Source organism: Bos taurus, chromosome 16 (assembly GCF_002263795.3).
Source record: "Bos taurus isolate L1 Dominette 01449 registration number 42190680 breed Hereford chromosome 16, ARS-UCD2.0, whole genome shotgun sequence".
NCBI classification, from domain to species: domain Eukaryota; kingdom Metazoa; phylum Chordata; class Mammalia; order Artiodactyla; family Bovidae; genus Bos; species Bos taurus.
This window is the reverse complement of record NC_037343.1, coordinates 54,557,757-54,583,157: the sequence shown is the minus strand read 5'-3', so window position 1 is coordinate 54,583,157 and position 25,401 is coordinate 54,557,757. Positions and strand designations below refer to the sequence as shown.

The 25,401-nt window shown below is 41.8% G+C and overlaps 1 protein-coding gene across 1 annotated transcript; it reads right to left on the bottom strand.

The window, feature by feature from the left end:
• Nucleotides 1-10,364: 10,364 nt before the first annotated feature.
• Nucleotides 10,365-17,427, bottom strand: LOC528132 (preferentially expressed antigen in melanoma-like). Its single transcript, XM_024976598.2, has 4 exons — nt 17,141-17,427; nt 16,124-16,696; nt 14,755-15,155; nt 10,365-10,384 (listed from the first exon to the last, which is right to left on the bottom strand). Exons 1-4 carry the CDS (start codon nt 17,425-17,427, stop codon nt 10,365-10,367), a joined length of 1,281 nt encoding a protein of 426 aa, XP_024832366.2.
• Between the last annotated feature and the right edge of the window lie 7,974 nt (nt 17,428-25,401).

Here is a 25,401-nt window from a genome sequence, read left to right as displayed (position 1 = left end):
GAAGGTAAAGGCTACCCACTCCAGTATTCTGGCCTGGAGAATTCCACGCACTGTATAGTCCATGGTCTTGCAAAGAATTGGACAGGACTGAGCAACTCAATTTCAATTTTTCACAAAACAGAAACAGTCACGAATTTAGAGAACCAGCAGACTTATAGTTGCTGAAGGCAAGGAGTGTGATGGAGGGAAGGATTGGGAGTTTGGGATTGGTAGATGCAAACTATTATATATAGGATGTGTAAACATCAGGGTCTTACTGTATTGTCCTATGATAAACATAATGGAGAAGAATATGAAACAGAAGATATGAAACAATATGAATCAGAAGAATATGAAACAGTTGTACAACTGAGTCACTTTGCTGTACAGTAGGAATTAAACGCAACATTGTAATTCGAATATACTTCAAGAAAATTAAAAAAAAAAAAAAGAATCTAGGGCTTCACTGGTGGTCCAGTGGTTAAGAATCCACCTTGCAATACAGGATCACCGATTTGATTCCTGGTCCAGGAAGATCTCACATGGAACTCACAGGGCAACTAAGCCCAAGAGCCACAACTGCTGAGCTTGTGCTCTAGAGCCCTTGAACTGCAACTACTGAGCCCATGGGAAGCAACTACTGAAGCCTGTGCACCCTAGAGCCTGTGCTCCAAGACAGGAGAAGCCACCACAATGAGACACTTGAGCACCACAATGAAGAGTAGCTCCCATTCACCCCAACTACAGAAAGCCAATGTAGCAATGAAGCAATAAAAATATATTACTTACTTAATTAAAAAAAAAAGCTAATTCTCTGAAGAAAACTCATGGGCTAATCTGAAGTCTACAATAGTGGCCAGTTTCCAAGTTGGTTATAATATAGGACTTGGGGGAATCTAGGGGAATTCTGAAGGACCTTACTGAATGAGCAGCAATCTGTTGAGGGAATTGTGTCTAAGAAAATCAGAGACAGACACAGGTTTTAGTGGTGAAGACAAATTTTATTCAGGAATATGGCAATAGAGGAAAAGATACCCCATCATGTAACTGGTTTTCACCCATAATTCACCAGATACAAGTAGGGATTCACAGCCAAGAAGCAGTGTGTTTCTGGTCTGGCAAATTGTTGAGAGGAGACATTAGGTTTGGGAGGGATTCTGGCTGAACCAGAGTAGATTTCTTGGTGAAGACAGCCCAGCGTGATCAGATACCAGTGGTGGGAAGTGAGCAATTTTGATCAGATTTTTCAAGGGTGATCAATTATCAATGGTAGAAATATTTACTGAACTGACTTAAAATTCTTGCTCAAACTGGGATTTTAGAAAAGCAGCCACAGACTATCCTAGAGGATGGTTCAGGAGCCTGAATATGTTTTGGTCAAAAGAGGGGTGTTCTCTGTTGAGAGGATTGTGTTAAGGCACTGGGGGGAATGTGCTGACACTAATGTAGTGAAGTATGTGGCCAAGTTGAAAACAGGCAAGTCACTGATGATGGGCAGGGAGAGCACACAGAGGTCACGTGGGACTTGGAATGAAGAGTTGGTCCTTTGAAAGATTTGCATGATCTGATGAATTCTTTCTTGTTCTCTATGATGTTTGCTTGGAGATGACGTTGTAGTGGACAAAGGAGCAGGAAAGAGGAGCAGGTAGAGAGCCCAACCTGTATCTTGGCTTGGACAGAGCAGCTGTGTTGGAGACCCACAGAGGTAGACAGTCACAAGAGTCACCATGGAAGTGGCAGTTTGCAGGACACTTGGATGTGGCTGTAGCGGAAACAAAGAGAGGAGGATGGGCATTGGAATGTTGACGGGTCCAACGGAGTCTTATTCTCTATATATGATGATGAGTTGCTATGAACTGAATGTCTCATCAGTTTCATCATCAATGTTTCATCAGTCTCCATCTCCTACTCCACCTCCCATACACACCCACACACACCCCACATCTTGAGCCATATCATGAAGCCTTAGGCTCCAGTGTGATGGGATTTGAAGTTACCTTTGGAAATAACTGGGCTTCCCTGGTGGCTCAGACAGTAAAGAATCTTCCTGCAATGTGGGGGACCAGGATTCAGTCTCTTGGTTGGGGATTTTCCCCTGGAGATCCCCTGGAGAAGAAAATGGCAACCCACTCCAGTATTCTTGCCTGGAGAATTCCATGGGCAGAGTCTGATGGGCTACAGTCCATGGGGTCACAAAGAGTTGGACATGACTGAGTGACTAACACTCACTCACTCGCTCAGGAGGTAACTAAGTTTTGATGAGGAGGTAGAGTTGGAGCTCCATGACAGGTTAGAGCCCTTAGAACTGGATAAAGAGACCTGAGCTCCCTGCCCCTCCACCAAGTGAGGAAACTAGAAAGCTTGTTCCCTCCACCACCTGGACCTCACTGCCTCTTGATCACAGTTATCCAGGCTTCATAATAAGAAGATACACATTTTCTTTGTTTAAGCCCCTCAGTCCATGTTATTCTGTTATAATAGCCTAAATTGACTAAGAGTGGAATAGAAAGAGTGTACAGGAAGGGGAAAGGTCTTTGTAGGCTCATGATCATTTTCTCATGAAAAAAATTACAGAGAACACATTAAGAAGTTGGTGCTGTCCATAGTAGGTTAAAGTACAAGTCATATGATAAACTTTATAATGTAATCCACTACATAAAATTCCTTAGGAATATAATAATCATTCTTTCATTCATTATTACAAGTCATGTCTTATAAATATGTATTATATTCCCATATCCACTAAGCCTAGAAGAAATTTATGAAGTGAAAATTGCATGGATCCAATTCTTGTATAGGATTTCCCTGATGGCTCAGATGGTAAAGCATCTGCCTACAATGAGCGAGACCCAGGTGTGATCCCTGGGTTGGGAAGATACCCTGGAGAAGGAAATGGCAACCCACTCCAGTACTCTTGCTTAGAAAATCCCGTGGACGGAGGAGCCAGGTGGGCTACAGCCCATGGAGTCACACAGAGTCAGATATAACTGAAGCAACTTCACTTTCACACTTGTGTGAATGAAACCCTCCTCATGGGGTTAATAGGAACTATTAATAGATGTTCTTGAGTATGCCTCAGAACAGCAGAGAATGGAACCTTATTTAAAACCTTCCTCTTGAACTTCTCTGGTGGAATAGTGGATAAGAATCCACCTGCCAATGCAGGGGACACAGCTTTAATCCCTGGTCTGGGAAGATCCCTCAAGCCATGGGGCAATTAAGCTCCTGCACCACAATCACTGAGCCTGTGTGCTCTAACCTACTGAAGCCCCTGCCTCCTAGAGCCTACACCCTGCAACTACTGGGTCCTCTGCTACTGAAGACAGTGCGTCTAGAGCATGAAGCCACCACAATGAGAACCCAGGCACCACAACTAAGGGCAGCCTCTGCTCACCGCAACTACAGGAAACCCATGCACAGCAGTGAAGATCCAGAGACCACTGAAGGCCCAGCACAACCAAAAATAAATACATAATTTATAAACTATAAATAAAATAATAAATATATTTACTTAAAATATAAATAATAAAATAAAGATCTTTTGTATCTTGCCTTCAGCTTTCAAACTTCCTTTCATTGTACCTGCAATTTGCATATGCTGAAAACTTCCCATACCTCAAGCAATATATTAAAAACAACCTTTAAACCACTCCCTATAGATATCAGCTCTGAGAAATGGGTCATTATAGTAATGGTAATTTATTTTTTTCAGGTCATGGATCTAGTGTTGTCCAGTTCAAACTAGTCAAGACCATCCACCATTCAATTAAGCCTGTACCTGTGCACAGTGGATGACCATTCAATAGGAGAGAGCCAAAACCTCCATCTGCAGATCATGCTAGTCACCTCATCTGAACATGAAGTAGCGTGTAACTCAGAGTAGCCTGCAAAGAGCAGCGATTGTCTCACCTTTTTCCTGCCTTCACTCACCTTTTTCTGATCCTCCAATCTTCCTATACTTGTCTCCCATAAATATCCCTGCTCCCTTGTCTTTGAAATGATAGATCTCAAAATTGTTCTCCTGTCTCCTCTCTTGTCTGCCTTGTAAATGAAACTTCTCCCTCCTGCAAACCTCTGAATTTTGATGTTTGGCTTGCTGATAGTCAGGCAGAAGAAACTGGTTCAGTAACAGAATATTGTAATTCATACTTGTGAGCATCTTAGATCAGCATGCTGAGATGCACATGGGTGGTCATTATGATGAAAGCACCAGTGATTACAAAGTTCAGGGAATTTTTATGATATTTCCACTTAACCTTGTATTTTATTGAACATTTTCTATTATCTGATTGTTATCCATGACCAGTGATGAAAATAAAAGTATCACCATTTCTGAAAATCAAGAGCCAACCTACAGTGAATTGGAGAAGTAAAGAGACAGAGTATAAGAAGCTTCCATTGAAAAAAGAATTAAAGTTTCATTTTTCAGATTTCATGTATAAGTGAGAACATACAGTATTTATCTTTCTCTGATATATTTCACTTAGCATAATGCACTCAAAATCCATCACTTTTGTGAATACTGTAGGATATCCTTCTTTTCATTGCATAATCATACATATATATATATATATATACACTATATGTAGGATTATATATAATAGTGTATACACTATATATATTTATTTTATAGGAGGCAGTGATCAAAACAATCCCCAAGTAAAGAAATGAAAATGCAAAATGATTGTCTGAGGAGGCCTTACAAATAGCTGAGAAAAGAAGAGAAGTGAAAGGCAAAGGAGAAAAGGAAAGATATACCCATCTGAATGCAGAGTTCGAAAGAATAGCAAGAAAAGATGAGAAAGCCTTTGTAAGTGAACAAGGCAAAGAAATAGAGGAAAACAATAAATAAGAAAGACTAGAGATCTCTTCAAGAAAATTAAAGATACCAAGGGAATATTTCATGCAGAATTGGGCACAATAAAGGACAGAAATGTACGGACCTAAAAGAAGCAGAAGATATTAAGGAGAGGTGGCAAGAATACACAGAATAACTGCACAAAAAAGATCTTTAATGACCCAGTTATCCAAGATGGTGTGACCACTCACCTACAGCCAGACATCATGGAGTGCAAAGTCAAGTGGGCCTTAGGAAGCAGTACTATGATCAAAGCTAGTGAAGATGATGAAATTCCAGCTGTGCAATTTAAAATCCTAAAAGATGATCCTGTTAAAGTGCTGGACTCATGCCAGCAAATTTGGAACTCAGCAGTGGTCATAGGACTGGAAAAGATCAGTTTTCATTCCAGTCCCAAAGAAGGGCACTGCCAAAAATGTTCAAACTACCACACAATTGCATTCATTTCGTATGCTAGGAAGTTAATGTTCAAAATCTTTCAAGCTAGGCTTCAAAAATAAGTGAACTGAAAACTTCCAGATGTACAAGCTGTATTTATAAAAGGCAGAGGAACCAGAGGTCAAATTGCCAACATCTGCTGGATCATAGAAAAAGCCAGAGATTTCCAGAAAAACATCTACTTCTGCTTCATTGACTATATTAAAGCCTTTGACTGTGTGGATCACAACAAACTGTAGAAAATTCTTAAAGAAGTGGGAATACCAGACCACCTTACCTGCTTCCTGAAAAATACGTGTGCAGGTCAAGAAGCAACAGTTAGAACTGGATATGGAACAATGGACTGGCTCAAAATTGGGAAAGGAGTGTGTCAAGGTTTTATTTTGTCACCCTGCTTGTGAGATGCCAGGCTCGATGAATCAGAAGCTGGAATCAAGATTGTCAGGAGAAATATCAATAACCTCAGATATGATGATGATACCACCCTTATGGCAGAAAGCGAGAGGAACCAAAGAGCCTCTTGATAAAGGTGAAGGAGGAGAGTGAAAAAGCTGGCTTAAAACTCAACATTCAAAAAACAAAGATCACAGCATGCAGTCCCATCACTTCATGGCAAGTAGACAGGGAAACAATGGAAACAGTGACAGACTTTATTTTCTTGGGCTCCAAAATCACTGTAGATGGTGATGCAGCTGTGAAATTAAAAAATTAAAAGATTGCTCCTTGGAAGAAAAGCTATGATAAACCTAGACAGCTTATTAAAAAGCAGAGACATTACTTTGCTGACAAAGGTCTATCTAGTCAAAACTATTATTTTTCCAGCAGTCATTTATGGATGTGAGAGTTTGACCAGAAAGAAGGCTGAGTGCCAATGAATTGATGCTTTGGAACTGTGGTGCTGGAGAAGACGCTTGAGAATTCCTTGGACTGCAAGGAGATCAAACCAGTCAATCCAAAACAAAATCAACCCTGAATATTCATTGGAAGGACTGATGCTGAGGCTGAAGCTTCAACACTTTGGCCATCTTATGTGAAGAACCAACTCATTAGAAAAGGCCTTGATGCTGGGAAAGATTGAAGGCAGGAGGAGGAGAGGACAATGAGATGGTTGGACAGCATCACTGACTCAATGAACAGGAGTTTAAGCAAACTCTGGGAGATGGTGATGGACAGGGAAGCTTGGTGTGCTGTAGTCGATGGGGACACAAAGAGTGGGACATGACTGAGAGACTGAGCAACAATATATATTTATACACACATGAGGATGAATTTTAGGGGAGATGCCTCCTCTGTCTGCTTCACTAGAACGTTTTATGTTGTTCTTTACTACTTGGGCAAGTCCGAGAGATGGTAGAAAACAAATGGAGTTTTCTTTCATAGGTAATTTACATTCACATATATATTGACCACAAGTGTTATTTCTTCTATATCCTACATATTTACATTATTATCAGACAATAACATAATGTTGACTTTCCCCAAATTGGCATTTTAATGAAAAATAATATTTGACTATAAACTAAGGATAAATTTTTCCATGGACTATGCATTTATAATCATTTTTGCCTTATCAGGTTTATGGTCAGTTTTGTGACCACAGGGTGATAGACACTATTCCTACCCTTTCTTTTATGGAACAGTATCTGTTTAACTGGGGAGATTGTCAATAAAAAAATATATTTTTAATACATACTGTTATCCTACAATCCAGCAATTTCGCTCCTTGGAATCCATCCAAATGATTTGAAACTTTCTGTCCACACAAAAACATGCACATGGAAACTTATAGCAGCTTTCTTGATCATTGTCAAAACTTGAAAGGAATCAAGATGTCCTCAGTAGGTGAAAGAACCAATGAACTGTGATATATACAGACAATGAAATGATATCAACCATGAAAAGGAATGAAGAACCATCAGTGTCTATTACTAAGTGAAATAACTAATCTGAGAAACACACATGCAGTGAGGCCAACTGCATGACATTTTGCAAAAGGCAAACTCAGAACAGTGAAACAATCAGATTTTATTTTATTACAGAGGTGGAGGAAAGACAAATAGGCAGAGCAAATACTTTGTGTGATCCTACATTCTCCAAGTCAGGCTTCAGCAATATGTGAACCATGAACTTTCTGATGTTCAAGCTGGTTTTAGAAAAGGCAGAGGAACCAGATATCAAATTGCCAACATCCACTGGATCACGGAAAAAGCAAAATAATTCCAGAAAAACATCTATTTCTGCTTTATTGACTATGCCAAAGCCTTTGACTGTGTGGATCACAAGAAACTGTGGAAAATTCTGAAAGAGATGGGAATACCAGACCACCTGATCTGCCTCTTGAGAAATCTGTATGCAGGTCAGGAAGCAAGAGTTAGAACTGGACATGGAACAACAGACTGGTTCCAAATAGGAAAAGGAGTACGTCAAGGCTGTATATTGTCACCCTGCTTATTTAACTTATATGCAGAGTACATCACGAGAAACGCTGGACTGGAAGAAACACAAGCTGGAATCAAGATTGCCAGGAGAAATATCAATAACCTCAGATATGCAGATGACACCACCCTTATGGCAGAAAGTGAAGAGGAACATTAAGAGCCTCTTGATGAAAGTGAAAGTGGAGAGTGAAAACGTTGGCTTAAAGCTCAACATTCAGAAAACGAAGATCATGGCATCCGGTCCCATCACTTCATGGGAAATAGATGGGGAAACAGTGGAAACAGTGTCAGACTTTACTTTTTTGGGCTCCAAAATCACTGCAGATGGTGACTGCAGCCATGAAATTAAAAGACGCTTACTCCTTGGAAGGAAAGTTATGACCAACCTAGATAGCATATTGAAAAGCAGAGACATTACTTTGCCAACAAAGGTCCGTCTAGTCAAGGCTATGGTTTTTCCTGTGGTCATGTATGGATGTGAGAGTTGGGCTGTGAAGAAGGCTGAGCACCGAAGAATTGATGCTTTTGAACTGTGGTGTTGGAGATGACTCTTGAGAGTCCCTTGGACTGCAAGGAGATCCAACCAGTCCATTCTGAAGGAGATCAGCCCTGGGGTTTCTTTGGAGGGAATGATGCTGAAGCTGAAACTCCAGTACTTTGGCCACCTCATGCAAAGAGTTGACTCATTGGAAAAGACTCTGATGCTGGGAGGGATTGGGGGTAGGAGGAGAAGGGGACGACAGAGGATGAGATGGCTGGATGGCATCACTGACTTGATGGATGTGAGTGTAGGTTCATCATTTATAACAAGGATGCCAATCCAGCGGGGAATGATGATAGCTGGGCAGGTGACCCATGTGCTGGAGGCAGGATTTAAAGGGAAACTCCCTTACCTTATATTGAGTTTTACTTTGAACACAAAACTGCTCTACAATATAAAGTCTACTTTACAACCTATGATCAATTACTATTGATGCATGGCAATAACCATCACAATATTGCAAAGTAATTATCCTTCAATTAAAATGAGTACATAAATTAAATTTAAAAAGAAAAAAAGACAATTTTAATATAGCTCTGAAAGTATTATTCTAAATATTTTTTAAAGAAGAAACTCTTCTTTTTGAATGATCTTTAAAATCAGTTTTAAAGATACTTTTCTTTTGTGATTCCAAACCAAGTTGAACATTTTTCAAAAATATCCACATGCACTCTTTAAAACTACTAAACTTCCTTTATAATTTGTAAACACAGTTTATACCTTTTATATTTATATAGATCACAGCACAACTATTTATACTAAACAAGCATTTATTTGTTGTTGAAGCTATTCTGACTCTTTGCCACCCCATGAACTGCAGCATGCCATGCTTCCCTGCCAATCACTATCTCCATGAGTTTGCTCAAACTCATATCTATTGAGTCAGTGTTGCCATCCAATCATCTCATCCTCTGTTGCCCCTTTCTCCTCTTGCTCTAAATCTTTCCCAGCATCAGGTGGCCAAAGTATTGGAGCTTCAGCTTCAGCATTAATCCTTCCAATGAACATTCAGTGTTGATTCCCTTTAGGATTGATTGGTTTGATCTCTTTGCTGTCCAAGGGACTCTTAAGAGTCTTCTCCAGCACCACAGTTCGAGGGCTTCGATTCTTTGGTGTTTAGCCTTTTTTATGCTCCAACTCTCACATGCTTACATGACTACTGGAAAAACCGTAGTTTTGACTATATGGACCTTTGTCAGCAAAGTGATGTCTCTGCTTTTTAATATGTTAATTAGATTTGTCATTGGTTTTCTTCCAAGGAGCAGCATCTTTTAATTTCATGGCTGCAATCGCCAACCACAGTGATTTTGAAGCACAGGCAAATAAAGTCTGTCACTGTTTCCATTTTTTCCCCATGTATTTGCCATGAAGTGTTGGGAGAAGATGCCATGACCTTCGTTTTCTGAATGTTAAGTTTTAAACTAGCTTTTCACTCTCCTCTTTTACCCTCATCAAGAGGCTCTTCAGTGCCTCTTCACTTTCTGCATTAAAGTAGTATCATCTGCATGTCTGAGGTTGTTGATGTTTCTCCTGCAATCTTGATTCCTGCTTGTAACTTAGGCATTTCGCATGATGTACTCTGCATAGAAGTTAAATAAGCGGGTGACAGTATACAGCCTTGACACACACCTTTCTCAATTTTGAGCCAGTCCGTTGTTCCATGTCTAATTCTAATTGTTGCTTCTTGACCTGCATACACGTTTCTCAGGAGGCAGGTAAGGGGGTTTGGTATTCCCATCTCTTTAAGAATTCTCCACAGTTTGTTTTGATTCACACAGTCAAAGGCCTTAGCATAGTCAATGAAACAAACGTTCTCCTGAAATTCCCTTGCTCTTTTTATGATCCAATGAATGTTGGCAATTCGATCTCTTATTCCTCTGCCTTTTCTAAATCCAGATTTTACATCTGTAAGTTCTTGGTTCATGTACTGCTTAAGCCTAGCTTGAAGGATTTTGAGCATTATATTGCTAGCAAATGAAATGAGTGCAATTGTACAGTAATTTGAACAATTTTTGGCATTGTCTTTCTTTGGGATTGGAATGTAAACTGACCTTTTCCAGTCCTATAGCCCCTGCTGAGTTATCCAAATTTGATGGTAATAGATGAAAGCTCACACCTTCTCTTGGGATCCTGGACAAGCCCCCAAGATGATAGGTTGAGGCTGTGAGCTGTGAACCATGCAGGGATTTTCGGCCTCAGGAGGAGAGGATTTCAATCTGGGGCCAGAGACAAGCCTTGACCACTCAGAGCTTTTGTGTAACAAAGTTTATTAAAGTATAAGAGAGATAGAGAAAGCTTCTGACGAAGACATTAGAAGGAGGTGGGAAAGCACCCCCTTGCCAGTTTTCACCAAGGCATCTTATACTCCTTAGCAAGCTGTTGATCATAGATAAAAGAAACAACTCAAGGCTGAGAGAGCTGCACCAGGTGCAGCTCTCTCCCATAACATACATATCTGCACAAGGGGAGTCCTCTCTGGAGGAGGTGTCTATGGGCGAGATATGTTGTGTAAGTCTCGAAGGAAAACAGGCTTCCAAACAAGATACATAGTTTTATTAACATAGCTTAAGAAAAACATTTCCTGTGAGTAGGATGTATTACTTGGTTGGGAGATTCACAACTCAAGGTTGGAAAAAAGCTACTTTCAGGCAGAACTGATTAACATCATAGCAACACAGAATTAAAGGACCCCCCTTTTGTGCCTAAAGCTGGAGCAAAGGAGTGTAGAAAAAAAGTATCCGAAGTTTGCCCTTTGTCTCCTCCTGAGGCCTGGGGACCTCTGGCCTCCCTAGGGAGACCTACCTAGCTATTAACCCTTTCATTGGCATATTAAGGTCAGCACTTTAACTGCATCATCTTTTACGATTTGAAATAGCTCAGCTGGAGTTCCATCACCTCCACTACCTTTGTTCATAGTAATGATTCCTGAGGCCCACTTGACCTCACACTCCAGGATGTCTGACTCTACGCAAATGAACACACCATTGTGGTTATCCAATAATTAAGACTTTCCTTTTGTATAGTTCTTCTGTGTATTCTTGCCATCTCTTCTTAATCTCTTCTGTTTCTATTAGGTGCTTGCCATTTCATCTTTTATTTTGCACATCTTTGCATGAAATATTCCTTGGTATCTCTAATTTTCTTGAAGAGATGTCTAGTCTTTCCCATTCTATTGTTTTCCTCTATTCCTTTGCATTGTTCACTTAAGAAATCTTTCTTATCTTGCCTTGGTATTCTCTGGAAATCTGAATCTTCTAGGTTGGTAAGTGTCCAACATGTTACTGGGGAAGAGCAGAGAAACAGTTTCATAAAGAATGAAGAGGGTAGGCTAAAGCAGGGAAGTCACTCAGTTGTCGATGTGTCTGGTGGTGAAATTAAGTTCAATGCTGTAAAGATCAACCTGGAACGTTAGGTCCATGAATCAAGGCAAATTGGATGTGGTAGTGGAAGGAGGTGGCAAGAGTGAACATTGACACTTTAGGAATAAGTGAACTAAAATCCACAGGAATAGGTGAATTTAATTTGATGACCACTTACGTTACAGTTGATGTTAGAGATGGTTGACACTACAGATCAGCTCATTACACTTGTTTAGTTGGTAAGTTGTGTCTGACTCTTTGTGACTCCATGGACTGTAGCCTGCCAGACTCCTCTGTCCATGAGATTTCCTAGGCAAGAATAGTGGAGTGGGTTGCAATTCCCTACTCCAAGGGATTGCCCTGATGATAGGACTGAAACTGTGTCTGCTGCATTGGCAGGCGGATTGTTTACGATTGAGTCACCAGGGGAGTCATCTGGTTTGATCTCCCAGCAAGTGGCCTAAGAGTCTTGAGGCTCAGCATGTCCATCATTAGAGAGGAGTGGAATCTTTCCTATGACCTCCCACTGCTTGTCCCTGTGCTGGCTGCTAAAGCAGCTTGGGGGAATTCTGATTTATTGGTGTCCTCATGTAAATGCTGAGTCCTTTCTTCTTTCCTTCTTGTTGAAGGAATAGAGGGTAATCATGAGGAATGAAGAATCCTGGGGCTAGTAGAGGGAAAGAAGGAAAGGACTCATTTACTGAGCTCGTCCTGTGTGCCAGTTCCAGTGCCAAGGTCTCAATACACATAATCTCATTGATCCTATAAAAACTCCATTTGTTGTGTTTTCATCATTACCTCCATTTAATGGACAAGTGGTGCCTCTTGCCTAAGATCTCCCCAGCCCAAGGTCCACTCCATCAACAGAGCCAAAAACAAAAACAAAACAGCCCCAGAATCCTCAGCAATAAGCCTTCATTTGAGTGCCCTTTTTTTATGGTTTCTGTGTTGATTAATTTTATGTGGCATTGATTCTAGCTGTTTCTGAGATGGTGTTTCTGAAAGAGATGAGCATTTGAATCCACCAACTGAGTGAAGACATCTGCCTTCACTAATGTGTGTGGACTTTATCCAATTCCTGGGGTCCTGAATGGAACAAGACAGCATCTTCTCTCCCTCTTTCTCTTTTTGCCCATGAACATAACAGCTTCTGGCTCTTGAGACTTGAGATGCCAGGACTTACCCAGGTCCCCTGGGTCTCAGGCCTTTAGCCTTGAGTTACATCATCAGCTCCCCCAGTTTTCAGCCCTAAGCCTTGGCCTGAGTAATATACCTGACTTTGCTTGTTCTCTTGCTTACAGAGAGCAGACTGTGGGACTCCATCTCTTAATGGTGTGAACCCATTTCCCTAATGTACAGAAGAATCTTGACCATCATGCCTTTGAACTGCTCAGATCCACTTACTCATGGAAATTTTACTATAATAAATGTAACACTACATCATCTGCAGTCTCTTGAATCTGAGGATGTGGAACTGAGGGTAGGGAGAGTTGCCTACGAGGGATAAGATGTATTTAGGAAGTGTTTCTTTTATATAGGCTGATAAATTGATAATAAAACATGCTGTACTAGTCTTCCCTATTTGGAAGAGATAGTAGGTATTATAGGAACAGTGTCCATCTCTCAATAACATGACCTACCCCACAAAAGGATAAAATTTATTTTTCTTTAATTAATTAATTTTTTACTTCTTGTTGAGTTGGGTTTTTGTTGCTGTGCCCCGGTTTTCTCTGGTTGTGGTGAGTAGGGGGTACTGTTCATTTGGGTGCGTGGGCCCGCAGCTTCTCTTGTTGAGCAGCACATGCTCTGAGTGGTGGAGACTCAGTATTTGCAGCATGCCCTCTCAGTAGTTGGGGCCTGAGGGCCCTAGAGCTCTCAGGCTTCAGTAGTTGAGGTATGTGAGCTCAGTCGTTGCAGCTCACAGGCTCTGGCGCACAGGCTCAGTAACTGTGGCCCATGCGCTTAGTTGCTCCAGAGCATGTGGGCCAAGGTTCAATCCCTGTCCCCTGCACTGGCAAGCAGATTCATACCACTGGACCACCAGGGAAGTCCAGGATATAATTCCTTGATGTGGTTCAGAAATAGTAAAACCATGATATATGCCTGTGTGATTTTAGTATTTGATCAAAGGACATTGTATGTCTTTACTGGTCACACTAGTTTAATTCAAGAAGGACAACTCACACTCATGGCAGGCATGGGTTGATGAGGACAAGGGATTCTGGCTCATTTGCAGTGTGGATGATGCTTTCCAGAACTGAGAGCCTTGACTTGCATAGTGAAGCCCTTTCCCAGCACGGAAAGGCCAGGAACTGAGACCTATGGACCCACCAGGAGAACCATGAGAACTGCTCATGTCCAGGGCCACAGCGTGAGCCAGCAGTGATGATCCTGCCAAGAGCTCTTCGCTCCAGTGGCTCATTGGCCTCTGAGTAGTTTTCCCTTATTGTGTGCATCAATCCACTGAATAGCCACAGAAGTAAGTAAAGAGATAAAAGATGTCCACAATGGAATAGAGAACTAGTGGGAATAGTAGGGTTTCAGATCATAGACTATTTGGTGTGTTTCCTTCCATCAGTCACTGGAGATTTCTGAGGTGGAAACAGAGAACAGAATAATATATCATGAAGGGCACCAGTCCATGTACACTGAAAGTTTCTTTATTTCTGACCATTATTTTACAATCATCCCCTCAGAGACAAAGACAATATGTACACCCCAAATTTCCCTCCAGAAAATGAGATTCATTTTTCTGATGCTATAAACCCATAACTCTGAAAGTTCCATCACCTCCCAGAGCCTACGTTTCCCACTACAATCCTGCAGCCTTGCTGGATCACCCTTCCTTTTCCCATTCACATTGAGCTGATGTCTGAAACCATAGCTCTGTTTTCACTTCATGATGTGGCCATGTCCTAGATTTCAGTTTCCAAGAGCCCAGAAGAAAACTTCCAATGGAGGCAACCACCTAGGCAGGGTTAGTATAGCTGTATATAATGGGCTCCATGTGAGTGCATATGTCATCACCACAGTGAGGACAGGGGCTGAATGTTAGCCAAATGGTTCTGGGCTGCCCTAAGTCTCTCAGAATCTCCAACAGCTCAGTCTGAAGCTGGGGAAGTCTGCCATCTAGAAGAATACCTTGAGGGCTGTAATTCTCCTGAGGGGCAGGATACCACTCCTGACTTAAACAGGAAAGCCCAGCGGTTTGTCGCAGCAGCTTCTCCATGACGGCCATGGAGAGGATATTCCCACACAGGCTGAAGGACCTGAGCTGGGAGCAGCGGCTCAGGGATGGCAAGATGGCCTCAAACTGAGAGTCCTGGATCCCACACTGGTCTAAATACAGTTCCTGGAGGGTGGCTGCAACTTCCTCTAGCAGAACTTGGATTAGCTCAGGATTGAAGTCCGTTAGGGTGACACCATTCAGTTCCAGGCTTTTTAGCTGACAGATGTTCGGACAACAGGACAGATGGGTCAAGTCTGATTCTGTAAGCTGGCAGTTCGTTATTGAGAGGTTGTCCAAGGTGGTCTTCAGGCACCTGGGGAGAAACCAAGAAATTAGTTCTTAAAACTGATGTCTACAGGTGATAGACAAATGGTTTCTACAGGGCTAATGTTAAGTCTGATGAGGGTCAATACATTGATTGCCCAGTATCTCTCTAGGCTAGTCTTGTCACTTTCACTATGTATCTGAGTCAATTCATAGAACATTGAAAGGTCTTCCTCATTTATCAAACAGACTATAACATACTCTACTTCCTTATGAGGATGAATGAATATAATGGAATGCCCTAGAAGGTACTCAGAGGAGCTGGACACAGAGTGTCAATCAAGCATAGACATCACTGGTTTTTAGTACTAGGTGATGAGATAGAAAATGGTTTCAGCTAAGGCTTCCTTCAATCCAAAGTTGGGCTTCAGAGGCCAATACTTCTGGCCACCGAGGCTTTAGGGAGACATGCATAAAGAAGCAACTTACACAAGATCTCACAACATCAAATGTGATGCTTGTCTAGAGGGGCTCACTTATATCCCTGATAACTTTTTACCACTTTCTACTACCCTTTTCTCTCAGCTCTATTAACATCATCTCCAGAAACATACTTTTCCCATATACGAATTAATGTATCTGGAGCAAAAAATAAAAATATTTTACAGATGGGGATTTAAGACAGGCTCATTTTGATCAGTAATCTGATGAGCATAGAGCTTCTCTTCAGAATTGCTCTGGTTTCCCCACTTCAGTGCCCTCTTTATTTCCTATATTTTAAGTGATTTGAACATAGATACCTCTGCTGAAGGTAGAAATTATAATCCCTTTAGTGCTAGATCAACCATTCCAGTCAATAAATTGTACCTCCACAGTGGAGTGTCCCTTTCAAGAACCATTACACCAATTTACCCCCAAATTGATTTGTGTGGTTACAGGATATCACACTTCAGGAGAGAGTGCATTTGATATTCTAATGCTATGTTCAATGTTACCTAGCCAGTGGTCCACACTCACCTGATTATCTGGTCCAGGCAGCCTTCAAGGAAGGAGGGAGACTCCAGATGGAGATCCCGGAGGTGGCCCAGCCTCTGGAACTGGGAGGTAATTTGTACAACGTGATCATGCTCCTGCTTCTTGAAGGCAGATACTTGGATGGGGAAGAGACGGAATCTCTGCAAATTACTCATGTGGCCCAGGAAAGGAGCAAATGTGGCCAGGGTGGACAGATTCCAGGTGCAACTCACTTGCACCTCCTGGATACAGTCCAGCTGCACCATGCTCACGACCTTCACGATATTGTCCATTGGCATTGAGACGATCTTCAGCTTCTTGCAACACAGGTGGATGGAAGCTTTTCTCTGCTCCACCCACCTAAGGAGGTAGGTGAGGAAGTTGTCGAGGGTCCTCTTTTTCAAGGAAAGGTCTATAAAAACCTTCAGTGGCGCCACATGCTGCTTTGTCATTGACCTGGGCTCAGCTACTGGTGTTCTTCCTGAGCTTGTGCATCTGTGAGTACTGGCTCCAGACCACGTGCTCCAGAAGTTATGACCAGTGTCCCGCAAATCTAGCACCCGCAGTTTGCATCTCCTATTGAGAAAAAGAAGATTGGTGGGGAAGCATTAAAATCCACCCAGAATGAAACATTGGTCTGCAAATTTGAAAACAGACTTCCCAACTGTGCTGTAACTTCAGATTCCTGATATCACTTGCTGCTATGCCTTCTTCCCTCTCTGACTCAATTTCTTCCATCTCCCTTACCCCTCCCTTCTTTTCTGGTTCCCCACTTCTGGTAACTTTTAGCATCATTGTGAGGAGGTGTGGCATGTTCTTTAGGCTCTTTTTTTTTTTTTTTAATTGTAGGTACACCTACACTTCCCAAACGTGTTTCCCTTGGTGAGGCAAGGCCTCTAGGCTTCTACATTGCCTTCTTCAGATCCCTCTGGTCCATCCCTTTCCCACCCAGTTTTCATCACCCCAGGTGTTTCCCCTGAGACACCCTGGATTTTGCCAGGTTACCTAAGTCAGACTCACCTGGCGCAAACCTTCTGCACAAACAGGACATCAAGGGCTTCTAGCACTGCTTGTAGGGGCCCCACATGAGGCAGGTCAATGAGGCCCCCTAGAGGCAGGCGGGCAAAGGGCCAGGCTTGCACCATAACCTTCAGAATTTCAGTGTGTCTCCCATTGAAGGCCTCAGTGAAGAGGGGTGGGAAGAGCTCCACGGGCAGCTGTTCCAGAGCAGAAAAGGCCAAGTCATCATCCCTCAGCAGGTGCATTCCCGCCAGGTCCAGGAGTCTGGGTGGGGTCCGTACACTCATGCTGACTCTATGCCAAAAGGAATACTGTGTAAACTGTCAGAGAACAAGGCACTGGCTTCAGACCAAACAGAGGCACACCTTAGACTGTCTCCCTCCCCTTCAGAAGAACCTACTCAAGGCCAAGGTCTGTGCACTGGCAAGGGTGAAAGCATCTTACTTGGCGCATATGACACTGTGGGCTCAGTGAGCACAAAGCTGTAACTTTTCCCCTACTGGATTCAGAACAAGCATTTCAACCACTAGCACATTGAAATCCATCTGCTGCTTTGCTTAAATCATGTCCCACTGGGAAAGTTACCAAGGTCCTGAAAGCTGACCTCAAGCTTTATTTTGGGAAGACTTTTAGATAGTCATTTAGAGCCTTGAGTCTATGGAAAGAGGACTGCCATGTGAAGCAGCGAGTCCCCATCCTTAGTTAAGCTGGATGGTAAAGATGAAAGAAATACTCAGGACATGTCATGTGTACATAAAAGAAGTATTTTAAATTTTGAGAGCTAATATTATAGACATTTTATTATAAATATCTTCCTAGTAAAGACATTTAAAAATTACTTCAACTACAGTACACATCAAAATATTTGGGACTCAGGGAAAACAACATTGAGAGATAAATGGAAACCTGAAATCTCATCTGAAAGAAAATAATTAAAAAAGAAAAACTCTCCATGCCATCTGGAGTTACAGGCTACTTGTAAGGTCAATTAACACCATATAAGAATAGTACTGACAATAACTTACTTGTGTGATGTGGTTGGTGTGGGACTCAGACCACAGACTCTATGGAAGATCCAGCCAGTGACTCTGGAGCCAGAAGATCGTGCATCCTTTCTTCAGAGGCTGAGAATCTTATAGACATTTCTGATCTCATCATCTCTCTGTGTGATTAACACAATCAGAAAGGGGTACCTGATTAGATTATAGATGGCCCTTGGTCCTTGGTCCTGATTGGATCTTCATTTTTCTCCACCTTAGGTGACTGAAACAGATATACATACGGGGAACAGAAGGAATGATGGAGAAGGAATCAAAGATTCATTGATGGATTCACTCCACAAACCTTGGTTGATATTGACCAATACGCTCAGTTATATTCCTGGGTTTGGTTGGGCAAAAAAATTATTGGTTTCAGTCATTGAACAAGAAAAAACATAACTTGAAAGCATTATTGTTGAGGGAACTTTGCCCATATAAAAACTATCAAAATGTTCCTCAATTAACACAGCTTCATGAAAACAATCCTGTTGTTCCCAAAGTAAACAAAATACATGCACCCCTGTATCAGCTTGTCACTCAGGTGTTATGTAGGAAACACAGGGGATTGTGAGCCTATTCAGGCAGCAAAGGAAGAGCTTTGGGGGATGTGGATGGTTTTCCAGGCTTAAGCCAAGCCTTCTCTGAAGGTGAACAGGTCAAAATTTCAGTGAGATGTAAGAGTGTGTCAGGACAGTTTGGAGCTGGGCATTCCCAGACAGACCATGTGAATGATTACAACAGTGTAAAGTTTTTTTTTTTTTTCTTTTAGGAAAGAGGGCGGAGAAGGCAATGGCAACCCACTCCAGTACTCATGCCTGGAAAATCCCATGGACGGAGGAGCCTGGTATGCTGCAGTCCATGAGGTCGCTAGGAGTTGGACACGACTGAGCTAGGAGTTGGACACGACTGAGCGACTTCACTGTCACTTTTCACTTTCAGGCATTGGAGAAGGAAATGGCGACCCACTCCAGTGTTCTTGCCTGGAGAATCCCAGGGACCGGGGAGCCTGGTGGGCTGCCGTCTATGGGGTTGCACAGAGTTGGACACGACTGAAGTGACTTAGCAGCAGCAGCAGGAAACAGGGAGATTTAAAGATGTTATTCTGGGTAATATTTAGAAAGTAAAATATGGTGACTTACAAAAGACAGTGTTATCGTTGAGGGTGTTTCCCCCCAGAAATTTGGGGTCAGCCCAGAAAGCCACATGAAAAGATTAAATCTAAGTTGTGAGAAGATGGAGGAGTGTGAGGCCTGGGATCAGACATTTGCCACACTGACAGCCACTGAAGGTGGGCACTATGAGCTCTTTGAGAACAAAGCATCAGAGAAAAATAAGTGTGGGTCACTGACAAATAAACCTGTCACCCAGGGGCACGTGCTATCAGGAGAGGTTTTCCTAAAATTTTTTTCTCATTGAGGACACCTTCCAGATGGAAAATAGCCCCAGTCATTTTCTAGGGGTCTTGGAAGCCAACAATAATCTTATTGGCTCCTTTCTGATTTGTTGCTATTGTTCAGTCGCTAAGTCATGTTCTACTCTTTGTCACCCCATGAACTGCAGCACATCAGGCTTCCCTGTCCTTCACTATCTCCCAGAGTCTGCTCAAACTCATGTCCATTGAATCTGTGATGGCATTCAACCATCTCATCCTCTGTCACCCTCTTCTCCTGCCCTCAATATTTGCCAACATCAGAATCTTTTCCAATGGGTCAGTTCTTCACATCAGGTGGCCAAAGTATTGGAGCTTCAGCTTCTGCATCAGTCCTTCCAGTGAATATTCAGGTTTGATTTCCTTTAGGATTGACCTTTCTAAGTAAATATAGATAATTTCTAATTCTTCAAACTTAACCAAGTTCAGTATAGATGATGATCAGGGTAACATCAAAGGCACAGAAATAAAATGTATTTATCTCTTCATTAAAACCAGCACCTTTCTAGGGACTTCCCTGGTGGTCCAGTGGTTATGAATCTGCCCTCCAATGCAAGAGATATTTGATCCCTGTTTGGGAACTAAGACCTCATATGCCACTGGTTAACTAAGCCCTTGTGCCTCAACAAAGACCCAGTGGGCACACACACACACACGCACACACACACAACTAAAATGAAATGATCATCATAATAAAAGTAAAAACTAAAAAATGCAAAAGTAAAAACAAACACATAAAAAAACCAATGCCTTTCCCATATAAATGCAGAAGCTCGTATTGGGGTTTCAGGTTCTGCCACAATCAGGAGTGACCACCTGCAGCACAGGGGGAATCTTTTGAAGTTTAAGTTAAGAAATAAAGGGAGACCCTTTCTCCATCTTTCAGAGTTTCCCATGCCTCTCTCCCATCCCATTTATTTGATGCCCAAACTTTTCCTATATACCTTTGGCCACCAAGGTGAGGACTCTTTGAAGAGTGTTCACCTCCTTGTTCACTTTGACAAAGATCCCTTTCACCATACTTCTCTCAGGATTATAAATGACCTTTGCATAAAAAAAAAGTTTGAATTGGATTCTACTCAATAGATATGTTAAGTCCCAGGCCATCCATCTCTTTTATAAATACCTGCAACAGAGTGAGATTAATAACAATGATAATCATAAATAGCTCTGTTATTAAACGCAAGCTGGGTGAGCAGCAGTGTGGGCACTTTTCATTTACTCCTTCAGATAACCTTCAGGGAACACCTAAAATTCACTCAAATTTTCTCCATTCTTTGGTGAACCAAGGTTATTTTCAGATAGACGTATCTGCCAATTTCTATAAAGAATATTTAGCTGAGGGGATCCGAAGGACCCCCAAGTTTCCAAACACCCTAAATATTGAGAAGAACTGACTGAAAGACTTCACATTATTTTAGGGAAATTCAGAAATTGCAGAGTCTAAGCCAGGGATGGTTGAAAGGGATCACAGCTTCTATGAGAAGCTGTTTTCCCTCTCACACTATTGGTGAGCATGTAAATTGGTATAGCCACTAAGTAAAACAGTATGGTGTTTCCTCAAGTTACTAAAAATAGAGTGACCGTATGATCCAGCAGTCCTACTCTTGAACATATAACCAGACAAAAAGTGAAAGTGAAAGTCACTCAGTCATGTCTGACTCTTTGCGACCCAATGGACTATAGAGTCCATGGAATCCTCCAGGCCAGAATACTGGAGTGGGTAGTCTTTCCCTTCTCCAGGGGATCTTCCCAACCCAGGAGCTGAACCCAGGTCTTCTGCATTGCAAGTAAAACTAGAACTCAAAAAGATACATGGAGCTTCCATGGTGGTCCAGTGGTTGACAGTCTTCCTTGCAATGCAGAGGACATGGGTTCACTTGCTGTTCCGGGATGATCCCACAGGCTGCAGAGCAACTAAGTCCATGTGCCACGACTAGTGAGCCTACTCACTGAAGCTACTGGAGCCTGCGGGCTTTAGAGCCCAAACTCTGTAACAAGAGAAGCCACTGCAATAAGAAGCCCACGTACCGCAGTAAGAGAGTGGCCCCAGCTCGAAGCAACTAGAGAAAGCCTGCACACAAGAAAGAAGACCCAGTGCAGCGAAAAATAACTAACTAAATAAAATTATTCAAGAAAAAAAGATACACACACCCCTATGTTCATAGCAGCATTATTAATAATAGCCAACATGTGAAAACAACCTAATTGCTCATCGACAAAAGAATGAATAAAGAAGATGTGGTGTGTGTATGTGTTAAAAGAATGAAATAATGCTATTTGTAGAAGTATGGATGGACCTAGAGATGATCATACTGATGAGGTGTGTCAGAAGGAGATTGACAAACACCATATGATATCACATATTGTGATAAATCACTTCAGTCCTGTCCACTCTGTGCGACTCTATGGACTGTAGCCTGCCAGGCTCCTCTGTCCATGGGATTCTGCAGGCAAGAATAATGGAGTGAATTGTGATGCCATCCTCCAAGGGATCTTCCTGACCTAGGGATGAAACCCATGTCTCTCTTACCTCTCCTGCATTAGCAGGCAGGATCTTCACCACTAGCACCACCTGGGAAGCCCGATATCGCATATGCTGCTGCTGCTGCTAAGTCGCTTCAGTCGTGTCCGACTCTGTGTGACCCCATAGACGGCAGCCCACCAGGCTCCCCCGTCCCTGGGATTCTCCAGGCAAGAACACCGGAGTGGGTTGCCATTTCCTTCTCCAATGTATGAAAGTGAGAAGTGAAAGTGAAGTCGCTCAGTCGTGTCCATACGTGGAGTCAAAAATACAACACAAATATACCAATCTATGAAAAAGAAACAGAGTCAAAGGCATAGAGAACAAACTTGTGGCTGCCAAGGGGAGGAGCGTAGGGAGGGAAGGACGGGGAGTATTCAGTTGGCAGATGCAAACGTTCATATACAGAATGCTTAAACAAGGTCATACTGTATAGCACAGGGGCTTCCCAGGTGACACAGAGGTAAAGAATCCGCCTGCCAATGCGGGAGAAACAAGACACGCAGGTTTTATCCCTGGGTCGGGCGATCCCCTGGAGTAGGAAATGGTAACCCACTCAGGTATTCTTTCCTGTACAATTCTATAGACAGAGTAGCCTGCTGGGCTACAGTCCATGGGGTCACAGAGTGGGATACGATGAAGTGCGCATGCACGCGCGCGTGTGTGTGCGCGCGCACGCACACATACACACTCTATAGCACAAGGAACTAGAGTCAATATCCTGTGATAAACCATGGAAAAGAATATGAAAAAGTATATATAGCAATGGCACCCCACTCCAGTACTCTTGCCTGGAAAATCCCATGGATGGAGGAGCCTGGTAGGCTGCAGTCCATGGGGTCGCGAAGTCAGACACGACTGAGCGACTTCACTTTCACTTTTCATTTTCATGCATTGGAGAAGGAAATGGCAACCCACTCCAGTGTTCTTGCCTGGAGAATCCCAGGGGCGGTGGAGCCTGGTGGGCTGCCGTCTCTGGGGTCACACAGAGTCAGACACGACTGAAGCGACTTAGCAGCAGCAGCAGCAGCAGCAGCAATATATATATATATATATATATATATATATAGTTTGCTGCACAGTGGAAATTAAGCACAACATTGTGTTTCAACTGGGCCTGGGTGATTGTACAGTGGATAACCATTTGATGTGAGAAGGCCAAAAGCTCCATCCTGAGATCATGCTAAAGCCGCCATCTTCTAAATGTGCATCCCATGAAGTACCAAGTAACAGAGATACACCTGCTCAGGGCAGCAATTACCTCACTTTATCCTGCCTTCAATCACCTTTCCCTGCACCTCCAATCTCCCTACACTTTTCTACCATAAATATCCCTGCTCCCTGCCTTTGACGTGATAGACCGACTTGTTCTCCTGTCTTTTCCCATAACTGCCTTGTAGATAAATGACCTTGGAATCCTGGTATTTGGCTTGCTGACCATTAGGCAAATAAAATCTGTTCAGTAACAGAATATTGTAATTCATACTTCTGAGCATCTTAGATCACTATGCTGAGATGTCCAGGGGGTGATCTATTATGAAAGAACTGGTGATTGTAAAGTTCTGGCGATTTTGATTATATGTCCACTCAATTTTCTGAATTGTATTAAGCATTTTCTATTATCAGACTTTTTCATAACCAGTGATGAGAATAAAGATATTGCCATCTTGAAAAGTCAAGAGACAATCTAAAGTGAATTGGAGAAATAAAGAGACAGAATTTACAAAACTTTCATGAATAAAGAAGAGGAGATCAGTTTTTTTACAGCCAACATATGAGTGAGAACATACAATGTTTATCTTTCTCTGACGTATTTCACTTAGCATGATTCCCCCCAAAGTCCATCCTTTTTTTGTGTGTATATGTGTGGAATATGGTAGGATGTCCTTGTTATTGCATTATATATATATATATATATATATATGCACACAAATGAGGAGGAATGTCAGAGGAGATACTTCTTCTACCTGTATTATTAAAATGTTTTACACAAAAATGTTGTTCTTTGTTACTTGAACAAAACCTTGGAAAACAATGGATTTTTCTTTCATAGATAATTTACACTAACATATTACTGACCACAAGTGCTATTTCTTCAATATCTTATATATTTATATAATTGGTGGTCAATAATATAACATTGGTTTTCCCCAAATGGGCACTTTAATGAAAATAGTATTTGACTATAAAATTGATGGCAGAATATTCTATGGGCCATCAGTCATAATTGTTTACTGCCATGCCAGGCTGCAAGGTCAGTTATGGGATCACAGGGTGACAGAGACACTGTTCTTTCCATTGGTGGGACAATATCTGTCTAATAGAAGAGATTGTTGAGAAAAAATTAATACACACTGTTATCCTACAATCCAACATTCTCACTTCTAGGTATCTGTCTAAGTGAGTTCAGTCTGTCCACACAAATACAAGCACATACAGCTTTATTTATCATCATGAAAACTTGAAAGCAATTAAGATGTCCTTCAGTACATGAAAGAATCGTTAAACTGTGATATATACAGACAATGGAATGTTACCAAACCATTAAAATGCATGAAGGACCCCTCAATGTCTACTACTAATTTGAAAGAATCAATACTGTATTAGTCCAACTCCACGACATTTTGGAAAAGGCAAACTCTGAGAACAGTGAAAAAATCAGTTGTTTCCAGGGCTTGGAGTTGAAGAACGATAAATAGGCAGAGCAAAGAGGATTTTGGGGGGCAGTGAATATTCTCTGCATGACACTGCAATGGTGGATATGTGTCATGATACATTTGCCAAAACTCATAGAACTCACAATAGCAATACAGAACCTCATTATAAACTTTGGGTAATAAAGTGTATATATATATATATATACACACACACACACACACACACAACAACAACAACAATATATAAACTGTGTACTTTGGTGATGATGATATGTCAATGTAGATTCATTGATTATAACAAATAAACCAATCCAGAAGGGAATGTTGACAGCTAGAGAGGCGATGCATGTGCTGGAGTCAGGAATTTAAATGGAAACTCTCTTACCTGTGCTCAATATTACTTTGAACAAAAACTGCTCTTAAATATAATGTCTACTTTAAAAAGTATAATTGTAATGCTTCCAGCTCTGAAATTTTATTATTCTAAATATTTTTAAAGAAGAAAATGTTTTTTTTTGCATGATCTTTAAAATCAGTTTTAAAGACACATTTCTTTGGAGGCTCCAAACAAAGTTGAACTTCTTTTTTTCAGTGTTTGCATGCATTCTTTA

Bases quoted from the DNA above. Each gene is read 5' to 3' on its own strand.
- LOC528132 (XM_024976598.2), bottom strand. From the start codon at position 17,427: ATGAGTGTACGGACCCCACCCAGACTCCTGGACCTGGCGGGAATGCAC. The intron at 15,156-16,123 runs GTGAGTGTGGAC...GTTTCTCCCCAG, and splicing joins TGCCTGGACCAGATAATCAG to GTGCCTGAAGACCACCTTGG. The intron at 10,385-14,754 runs GTATTCTTCTAG...GGGCTTGTCCAG, and splicing joins GGAGAATTACAGCCCTCAAG to GATCCCAAGAGAAGGTGTGA.